Source organism: Brachycentrus maculatus, unplaced genomic scaffold (assembly GCF_059751285.1).
Source record: "Brachycentrus maculatus isolate JH-2025_06_01 unplaced genomic scaffold, ASM5975128v1 h1tg000153l, whole genome shotgun sequence".
Lineage (NCBI taxonomy): Eukaryota > Metazoa > Arthropoda > Insecta > Trichoptera > Brachycentridae > Brachycentrus > Brachycentrus maculatus.
Genome location: NW_028280906.1, coordinates 1,253,431 through 1,265,335, shown reverse-complemented (window position 1 = coordinate 1,265,335; position 11,905 = coordinate 1,253,431). Strand labels below are relative to the sequence as shown.

General features: G+C 32.3%; 1 protein-coding gene across 3 annotated transcripts in view; it reads left to right on the top strand.

The window, feature by feature from the left end:
• Positions 1–3,307: 3,307 nt before the first annotated feature.
• Positions 3,308–11,905, top strand: part of Tsf3 (Transferrin 3) — a 50,996-nt gene continuing 42,398 nt past the window's right edge. For all 3 annotated transcript variants that reach the window (XR_015837652.1, XM_088261361.1, XM_088261360.1), the window contains exon 1: positions 3,308–3,608. Coding sequence is in view for 2 of the 3 variants with exons in the window: in XM_088261361.1 (XP_088117487.1) it covers positions 3,329–3,608 (280 nt within the window). In the remaining variant the exon portion in view is untranslated. The remainder of the gene's footprint in view (positions 3,609–11,905) is intronic.

Here is an 11,905-nt window from a genome sequence, read left to right as displayed (position 1 = left end):
GAAGAATATGGAAGTCTGGGCCTTTACGGGGCTGACGACCGTCATCGGCTGGTTTAAGTGATCACTTTACACACGTGTAACATTCACCAATTCTACCCATCATTGACAACCACATATATATATATATATATATATATATATATATATATATATATATATATATATATATATATATATATATTCAGTGTTTTCGTAGTATCTTAAATTTTCCAAATTACATTTTAAGTTTTTGTCTTTTTACATACTTAATACAGAAAGTCTAAAATAAGTTTCTAAGGTACTCTTATGAGAGAGTACGGGTTTTATCCTTGGCTCTACCCGGCCGATTTCTCCAGGATATGCTTGGCTACAATAGCTTAGAGACTAGAAGGAATGTGTATTTGATAACGCGCGGTATGATCGATAATCCCGAAATTATCCGGAGCATTGGTCTGTATGTTCCCGATGTTACCTAAGAGTCAGCGTCGTCATAGGTTTTTCACATTCCCATATACAGGACCAACTTGCCGATGGGTACGCCTGTAGGAAGAGCTAAAGCTATGCTGAACAATAAAAAAATGATCTATTCCATGTGTTTGAGGAGGTATTGCGAGGCAGGATTCTTCTACATCTTTAACTAGAGTGCTAAATTTTATTTTTTTGTTTTCATATATATGTTTTAAATTTTAGTTTTTAATGTATGTATATTTAATGATTATTGAATAAAATTTCATTTAAATGTAAAATTAAAAAATCCGATTAGACACGTATTCCTCAATTTGCTCACTCCTTTCAAGAATGTCATATATCCAAAATCGTCAATTTTCAGTTGTGCATGTTTTCGGAATGCCCAGAAAATATACATTATAGCAGCAAAAGTAAATTAATATTTACCCGCTACAGGACAGAAAGTGTTGTTTTTGCATTTTGAGGAAAAGGTATAGTTTAATTTTTTTCATAAATGTACTAAATATTTTTCAAACGGAGAAAAAACCTTCAGGTTTTACCTACAAAGATCTGTTGCACAGTAAAAAGTTCAATAAGTGGGTTGATATTTATTTTTAATCAATTGTATTTTATTTTTAAACTTTAAAAACGTTCTCTTGAAGAATCAAGTTTTTTTATTTATGACGTTCTTGAAAGGAGTGAGCGAATTGTGCTAACAACCCGTCAAGCAAAACTGAATCAAATTCATTATTAAATAATACAATTCTCGGTTAAAGGGTCCATCAGTTGTATTAAACTAGTGTTTAAACCTCAATTTTAACGGTTTGGTTAAAATGTTAGTACAATATTATTTTTGCGTCCCCAGAATAGATTTTATCTGTCCGTTTGTTTATTAACATTCTACCCGTTACTCATTTGGTAACGAAATGGTACATGGTTTGGTACATCAATGAATTTGATGTTTTTCGATGTGAATAATTAACGACGTATCTCGCTGTTGTTCTGTGAGACCTATAAATTATACGTAACATATCTTTAAATATATATATATATATTTATATATATATATATATATATATATATATATATATATATATATATATATATATATATATATATATATATATATATATATATATATATAAATCGTTAACACACGAAGGAAAGGTAGGAAGAAAAAGCCCTCTGCTTCAGGTACCAGTCCAGGGTTATATTGAATAATATAACAGTGATAAAATCACTAATATTTATTTGACCCCCCCTATGAATCGAACCCGGAACCTCCAGTATGGTAGCCGAGCGTGCTGACCATTACACTACGGAGGTGGACAGATATATACATATAAATATATATATATATATATATATATATATATATATATATATATATATATATATATATATATATATATATATATATGTGTGTATATGGTTAGTTTAGCATTGAAAGCACGTGGTATAATACCGGAGTGAGCATCATTCGACGACGTCTGATCGTAGCGATGAAGGATACTACAGTATACTTTTTTTTACGTGTAGTTCTATGTATAAGAATACCGGTTTTGAAAATTATTATATTATTTTTCAACTGAATTATTTGTTGACTTGTGTGCTATTAATTTATTACGAGAGGTATGTCAGCTGATTCCTATTTGCTTAACTAGTCGACACGCGAATGTTGAGTTGATAAATCGGAAATAGCCATCGACCTGTGGATAATCATTCAATTTACGAATCGGAGTACTAAACCACACAGCGATATGCGACCTTTTAATAATTATTTTATGTATGTTTGTACAATGTAATAAACTAGCACACTATGAAAGATACCAGCAACTCGACTTTTTTGAGTTGAAACTATTTAAGTTGCATATATATGTGTGTACTTGGGTCTGTTTTTATGCGGATCTCTTTTATGCGATTTTGAAGTTATACGATTTTTAAATGTAATAAAACCTATCCTTTATTTTTGTATGTAGTGCAAGTCTTTTTTATACGAATTCGCATACCGATAACAATCAATTGTACGATTAAGATAAATATATATTGTGCTATGCATATTTTTATGATTTTTTTATAAACTTTTTCATGCATTTTTTGGAACATTCTATCATATTGAAGTTATGCGGTTTAAAAAATAATGGAACCCCCAGTTTTGTATGTGCTTCAAGTCTTTTTTTATGCGAGTTATTTATATATATTTATATATACATATATATATATATATATATATATATATATATATATATATATATATATATATATATATATATATATATATATATATATATATATATATATACAAAGCATTCATTTAGTTAATAAAAATTGATATCTCAATATAGAGACAAAATATGGAGGTCTGGATATTTACAGGGCTTATTTACTATCATAAGCAGGTTTATGTGATCACTTTATACGCGTGTAACATTCACCATTCTACCAATGATGGACAACCACACTACTCAAATTTTGTTGTATTTTATCCTTCAATTGATATCTTCTTTCTTGCATGTGCTAATTCTCAATACATATTTAGGTAGAGTTGAGTGAGATTTTTTGTGAATAAAGATTTGGAATTTGCAGAATTGTTCATTTCGAAGTCACCGCGATCAGCAGCAAGCGAGTGGGTTCCATGAAAAAGTAGATAGTAAAATACCTTTTAAAATGGTTGAACAATAATTCTCGGAACATATACGTACTGCATTTATAGATATAAACACTATGGAGCTTTTTTTCTCCTCGCAGCCGTGACAGACGAACAAGGCCGGATAACTAGTTTGAGAGGTTTGAATGTATCGGGGAAAACCACTTATTAAGTACATCAGCGAAGACCTGATATTAATATTCCCACTCTTTTTTTGTTGGACGAGGCTTCGCTAACACTTCTGCAAGCAAGCGAATGACCACTCTCAGTTTTATACCTGAAATAGCAGGCACTAGCACTGGACGGATTACTCAATATCCCCCAAATTACATAAACCAATACTCGTATAATCGCAGCGGTAACCGATCCAACCGGCAAACAGTACCTTCTGTTGTCTTCGCAAAGCCGAAACAGTGTCCTCAACTTACGCAAACGTGGAGAATGAAAATATTCAGTGTTTTGTTGATAGCAGTTGCTATTTGTGGACGATCTGTTCAACAAAAAAGTGGCTTGGGTTCTGGAAGCAATGGCAACTGTAAGTTAAAGAACTGCATTATTGTATCATCTATCTCCTTTGTAACCGCATCCGTCTCCCAATTCAAATTAACAATGAAAGATATGTAGTAGCGTCATCTTCACCCGCAAAATCAGCTCTACAAAACTGCATATATTATATTATGCACATAATCATGAGAGTTTCTACGCATATATTTTACATAATTAGTCCTTTCCGTTAAATCTTCTCGACTTTTACTAGTCAAAGTAATATAAAAGTTGTATAACTATTCGTATTGGATCGAATCAAGCGGATGTGTTTTTTACCCTTTCTACGGAGAAGTTAGAGGTTACCTTGACTAAATTGCACCCATCGCGTTGTTTGAAATCGACACTAACTTATGTAAATTATCAACAAAATATACGTTATATAAACTGTTTTGTAAAACAGGCAGGTTTCAAAGACGTCTGGAGCATCGTTACCTACCAGTGCGCAATTTTTTTTAGCTCTTTATCTAACATTATTCGAACCGAGTGATATGATCTAAATTCATGGGATGGATGATCATTTTCGCTTGATGAATAAATAAGTAACAGAAAAATTCACGCGCGCCGTTCGACTTTTAATTTTTTGGTCGAGAAGCATTTCATCACGCGATGTGTTTTTGTGGATATTTTTTTATCCTGTCGTTTTTTCTTGATTGTATTATTATGGCTTGTTTACTTGATAGCAATAAATCTACCGGTAACGCGACTTGAATTTCGTATATTATGTTTACGCAATCAAAGCGACGATATGACATTGGGTGATATTGACTGCTGATTTTTTACGAATATCGCAAACATAACATATAACAATACAGTGGAACCACGCTATTAATGCGCGGTTTGGTCCGAGGCCGTGAATACTAAATCGATTTTTTTCTATAATAAATTATGTATCTTGATCTTCGATTCAACGGTGGCAATAACAACTTTGAGTCATGGGTATGTCATACGAAAATTGAGCAAATAGAAATTGAACCTTTTTTGGACTTTTAAAGATTTCATATTATTTTTCGACATCTCATAAAATGAAGAAGAATATGGAAGTCTGGGCATTTACGTGGCTGACGACAGTCATAGACTGTCATAGATTTTAATTTGAATAGACTTCCATATTCTTCTTCATCTTTGATGAGATGTCAAAAAATAATATGAAAACAACTCCTAGGTAATCCAGTTTTTGTGAACAAGTATTTGGACACACTCAAAATGTTGTTTTTAAAGATTCAGTCAGGGAACACGCAAGCAGCTTGGAGCTGCTACTCCTTTGGACCGCTTCCGATCCGTGCAGCCAATAAGTTAAGGATGTACTCTCAAATATACAATTCAGTACGCGACCGGCTTCGCAAGAAGCCACACGTGTTGTTCACGGACATTTTTTTAGAATACACATAGGTTTTTTTTAGAATATATATTTATTGAAAGAATTTTTTAACTTCTCACCTTTCAATAACCATTTTATTTTCAAAACCAGTTACAATTACAGTTACAATTAGTTTACAGGAAAAACTTATTTTTTCTATACGAAAACGGCGTTTTAAGCGAAAAATTAAACTACGTCAAATGATATCTGGATTTGAAGAAACGTTACCATTACCAATAAAAATATACAATGTGCATTCGTTTTGACTACCATGTCCGTAGCAGTATCCGCCGCCGTAGTGTAGTGGTTATCGTATTAAGCTACCGTGTTGGAGGTTCGGTTCCCAGAAGGTTCAAAATAAATAATGATTTTTTCACTCTACTGTTTATTAATTAATACCCCGGATAGGTACATGACGGATCGTAGAGCTGATCACGTTTCTTTCGTGTATTTAACGATTAAGATAACATTCCTTCTGTACTATGCACTGCCCTATGCACCATTGGACGCAAATATGGGTAAGATGAGGTAAAGATAACTTTAACTTTACATCGGAACTTTTATTTCTATTAAAAATCTTTTTTGTTACTTTATTATTTGTTTTCCAGTCTTGTTAACCTTAATCCTATGTCCAAAAATGAGAAATAGAAATTACTTATCTGGAATATTTTATGTATATCGTAGTCATACAGGAGAAAGTGACCAACTACCAAAACGTAAAATGTTCAGGAGGGCCATTTAAGTCACTTTTGCTCGGCAAGAAAATAAACACCAATGCAGTTAGTCATTTTTAACTAGTCAATGTATTATATTTCCAAGTTTAAAATCCTTTGGGATTTTTTAAGGGCAACATTAAGCTAGTAAGATATCAAATAGTCAATGATCACGTTTTTGTAAAACAATGCACTTGATCACTTTCTCCTGTATGACTACGATATATGACTCAAGTATGTAATATGTTTATTAAATTTGAAAGTGGTTGACAATCGGAATTGTCAGGAATAAAGTAACTAAAAAAATATACATAAATATTTATTTATCAAATACCAGTAATATTAATGTTTTCTATACTTTGCAGTTAAAACTTAACTTTCCTTTGATATAAAATATGAATATTTTATTTATTTGAAAAAAAAAACAGAGTTGAACTGAGGAAAAATGAACAAATAATGATCAAATATTTCAAATAATGAAACGTGGTCAGGCCAAGTGTGGGAATAATCGGTGGGTATGTATGAGGAGATGCATGAATGTGGATGAGGCGAAGATTATTTGTAAAGACAGACTGGTGTGGCGTTCTATTCTCTCTGCCTACTTCTTTGGGAAGTTGCGTTAGTTAGTAAGTTATAAATTTCTTTATAAGTGGATGGCTGACCACATTGCCTTCATGTGTTAACTATCAAGATAACACTGCATTTACATTGTTAATGAAGCTCTCTTTTTATAAAATTTGGCATGTGACTGAAGCGAAGAACGGGAATTGTGTAACACAACAAACGTATAAACGAGTATAGCACTCACTTGCATAGGTCATGGCGAAATAATCGTGAAAAACCGGCTTGTTTTTTTCATTTTATGTTGCGAAAGACATCATTACTGATGGTCGAACCTGGTAATGCTGCTCCACACTTGAAAGGCATAAGAAGTTCACACTTTCTTAGCTTGGCAACGTCTTTACGCCCATGCAATACTTTATTCATTTATTTTAAACATATTACATATATAAGTCATATATATAATATTATTTTTTGATATCTCATCAAAGATGAAGAAAAATATGGAAGTCTGGGCATTTACGGGGCTTACTACCGTCATAGGCTGGTTTGAGTGATCACTTTACACACGTGTAACATTCACCAATTCTACCCATTATGGACAACCACACTACTCAAATCTTGGAAGTTCTATATATATGAACCAATTTAAAAACCTTGTTCATGAATCACTAGAACTTCACTAGAGACATCTATTGGTGAGATGTAAAGAAGCTTTTTATTAAGCAGAAACTCTTATATTAGTATGTGAGATCCGAATCCTGGATTATAATCACACACATGAGAAACGCCAGAAAATACCATTTTCATTTTTATTATTAAGCTTATAACTTGACCAGATAATTTATTTACAACATTTTGAGTGTGTCCAAATACTTGTTCACAAAATCTGGATTATCTCCAATTACAGGAGTTATTTTCATATTATTTTTTGATATCTCATCAAAGACGAAGAAGAATATGGAAGTCTGGGCATTTGCGGGGCTTACGACCGTCAATAAAATGCCCAGACTTCCATATTCTTCTTCATCTTTGATGAGATATCAAAAAATAATATGAAAATAACTCCTGTAATTGGAGATAATCCAGATTTTGTGAACAAGTATTTGGACACACTCAAAATGTTGTACATATGATATTAGTGATGAGTAATTTTCATTATTGATTTTATGGAAAAAATATTTCTGTTAGGGATTAGTTATTGTACATAATATTTTCTCAATTGTTTCCTGTAAACATGCTTCTAAAATTACCTTTTTATATGCTTATTTACTAAGCCCGTTTATTGTTATTTATGTTACATTTTCCCGTGTTAGTTTTGTTCATTTTTTTATATATTTGTGTTTCAGTCTTGTTAACCTAAGTCCCAAAATGAGTAATGGAAATTGCTGGAATGTATGTGATAAAAATAAATAAAAATAGAGCCCGGTAATAAGGGCTGCTATGCTTGAAGCCATCAAGTCGAACCATTAAATTCCTTTTCAATGTATTTTTTTATTTAAACATATTACATACATAGCCTCTCCATAGTGTAGTGGTTAGCGCGCCAGGCTACCATGCTGGAGGTTCCCAAGAGGTTCAAAATGAATATTAGTGATTTTTCAGTCTAATATTTATTTAATATGACCCTAGACTGAAGTACCTGAAGCTTTCCTTCGTGTATTTAACGATCATGATAACACTGCTTCTATACGATACAGTGCCAGCACCATTGGGGTGCGGATAAGGGTTAGAAGAAGAAGAATTACATACATATGTGACATATATTATAATCCCCTATAATTTATTTTCATTACTAATTTTGGAACATGGGATTAAGGTGTACAAGACTAAAAAACAGATAAGAAAGTAACAAATAAGAAAGCACAGGGCAAAATTAAAAATATAAAGCAATGAAAGGTACATCAAATAGGCATATATAAAAAACATAACGTAAGAAGCATGTTTAAGAGGAAAAATGAGAAAATATTACTAATCACGTAAGTGATTTGTGTAAACAAATATCTTTCCTTGAAGTATTTATTTAGTTCATTCATTTTTGATCCCTGATTGGCTTCTACTTTATATGTATTAGGCGATTGGCTATTTTCGATATAGGCATTAAATTGTGAGGACCTTACTCAAAGTAAATTCAATCAGTTATAGCTCAATTAGTTTTAACCAGGTTGCCAAAAAAAAACGTTCAAAGAGAATCAAAATGTAGCAACATTTATCAGTAATGGTGCATGGGGCACGGTGGCCAAAAGATCCAACTATGTTTTAACTAAATTATGACATATTTTGATTATTAAAATAATTTTTAACTTTTTTGTATGGTAATATAACAATCTCCTTATCATTCATCTTTCACTTTGCGTAATACCACTTTACATAATTAAAGTGGTATTACACAGAGTGAATGATGAATGGTAAGGAAGAATATGGAAGTCTTGGCATTTACGGGGCTGACGACCGTCATAGGCTGGTTTAAGTGATCACTTTACACAGGTGTAACATTCACCAATTCTACCCATTATTGACAACCACACTAATCAAATTCTTGGAAGTTCTATATATATGAACCAATTTAGAAACCTTGTTCTTGAATCACTAGAACTTCACTAGAGACATCTATCGGTGAGATGTAAAGAAGCTTTTTATTAAGCAGAAACTCTTAATTAAATTAATCTAGAATTGGTGAATGTTACACGTGTGTAAAGTGATCACTTAAACCAGCCTATGACGGTCGTCAGCCCCGTAAATGCCCAGACTTCCATATTCTGCTTCATCTTTGATGAGATAACAAAAAATAATATGAAAATAACTCCTTTAATTGGAGATAATCCAGATTTTGTGAACAAGTATTTGGACACACTCAAAATGTAAGTGATAAGGAAAGTGTTAAATCATGACAATTTATCCTGCGTTCTAAATATTTAAAAAAATTATTATCCTGGTGTTTCTTATTCTATTTCGTAGACTCTTGCCAGATATGCTCCTTATATTAAATATGCTTGCCAGCTATTTTTATTGTATTTTTTTTCGTTGGGAGTTTTACAGAATACTTACATAAATCAAATTATGCACAAAAATGATTTACACAAAATAAGTAGGTACTTGTGCTATTCAAGTTACAAAATTCTACATTTGTACAACGTAGTCCTGGTTCCAACTCTAATGTATGGAAGTGAAACATGGAGTTGGCAAAAGAAGGATGAAAGTAGACTGAATGCAGTTGAAATGCGATATCTCAGTAGAATGTGCGACAAAACGATGTATGACAGATGTGCGAATAGTAAAATAAGGAAGGAATGCAAAGCTGAGATAAGCACTATCGATAAAATTTAGAAAGGTGTGTTGAGATGGTTTGGACATGTAGAACGAATGAGTGAGGAAAGAACGGTAAAACAAATTTTAGAGGCGAATGTTAGTGGGAAAAGAAGGAGAGGAAGACCGAGAAAAACATGGCATGATCAGGTATGCCAAATACTTGAAAGTGGTCAGGTTAGGAGTCGTAACAATCGGCGGGTATGTATGAGGAGATGCATGAACGTGGAAGAGGCGAAGAATGTTTGCAGGACAGAGTGGTGTGGCGCTCTATTCTCTCTGCCTACCCCTGCGGGGAAGCGGCGTGATGGTTAGTTATTTAGTTAGTTTTACATTTGTAAATTTGAGAAAATACCTGAAATATCCCTATTTCATGTATCTATATTTTCCTTAAGACAAAGATAAATTGTAAGAAACTAGGGACACGTGTCGCGTTACAAATATACGGCTAACATATGCTCCTAAGAGTCTTCATTTCTGACACTCTTAGCTCGTTTTTCAAACAAGTTGTGTATGTAATGCACATTAGTGTACCAGTTTTATGTCTAATATATACAATAGAATAGGTTAGTAAAAATTTATCGTAATTTCCGGACAATAAGTGCGCATACATCATAAAATACCGTAGGTATAATTAAAATGTACTTTTCAATAATTTATTGATGTGTTTTCAAAAACAAGTTTCATATCAGTTTATTGTGCTGTGTATATCTATGGTATTTGTACCTACATACTTAAATAACATTTCTACCAACAGGTGCATCAAAACAATAATGTGATTTTGATTTCCCTGTAATGTTGCGATTTCCTCTGGAAGTACGTGAAATCAAAACTAAATGTTGATAATTTTAACCTCGAATTAAGTTAATAACGTTACCTTTATTTTGCGTAGGTACCACATGGTTTAAATAACGCACAAACTTTAAACAAAGCAATGTTTTGTAGTGAGTAAAACCACGTAAATCTTGAATTTATAATTATAAGGAATTATATTAACTGAGGTAGATACTCATCTTTCTATCCATCTCTGAAGAAGGCTAGATATTTATCGAAACCGGTTGAAAAAAATACTTACTTACTTACTTATAACCCTTATCCGCACCCAATGGTGCATAGAGCACCGCATCGAATTGACGCAGTGTTTTCTTGATCATTACTTACATGAAGGCAAGGTGTCACTCTTGGGCTTCAGGAACCAGTCCAGGGTATTATTAAATAAATATTACAATGTAAATTCAATCATATTTATTTTCACCCCCGTGGGAATCGAACCCGGGACCTCCAGCACAGTAGCTAAACACGCTGACCATTACACCACGGAGACGGAGGTTGAAAAAATAGTACCTAAAAATGTTTTAAAGGGTTTATGTACACATATAAAATAATAAATCACGAAAATATTTTTCCTGTATAAAATATTTTATTTTTTAAGTATTTTTTAGAGGGTTAGTAAATATTCGATAGATAAACATAGATATATGGTAATACGTATATCGTTGCCTAATAACGATAAATCAAAGAGCTCTTAGGGTCTTTGATGTTGACGACATTAATAATTATTTTACCTTTGACAGGTAGTTTCAAACTAATTAGAAACATTCATACGACAAAAGCATACATTTCATACATTCTATCTTCAGTAGTTCCTAACTAATAACTGTAATGTGGTAATGAATAATATAATTTACAATATTCAAAGTTCCCCATTTGATATAGAGTTATACAAAATAACTAACATTCTGATATATACAAGTTTCCCTCATATCGCTTACTCCTTTCAAGAACGTCATAAATAAAAAATCGACCATTTTCAGTTGTGCATGTTTTCGGAATGCCCAGAAAATGTACTATATCCCAGCAAAAGACGCTTATTTTTAACTTCATATATATCTGCTACAGGGCAGAAAGTGTTGTTTTTGCATTTTGAAGAAAAGGTATTGTTTAATTATTTTGTTAAATATACTAAATATTTTTCAAATGGAGAAAAAACCTTCAGGATTTTACTTAAAAGATCTGTTGCACAATAAAAAGTTTGATAAGTGGCTTGATATTTATTTTTAATACATTGTAAACTTTAAAAACGTTCTCCTGAAAAATCAAGTTTTGTTGATTTATGACGTTCTTGAAAGGAGTGAGCGATATGTGAACGCAACATCAAACTCGAAACGGTATACAATAAAACAAAACATTATTACATGTATACTAATACATCAATGGACTCTCGGGTTGAGAGACCAAGGACGCTGTATTGATCACATTGCTTTATAATCAATAATCAAGTTTATTAAATGCGGTGCCTTATACACCATTTGGGTGTGGATGAAGTCCTGTGCTTCTAATTCTATTTGT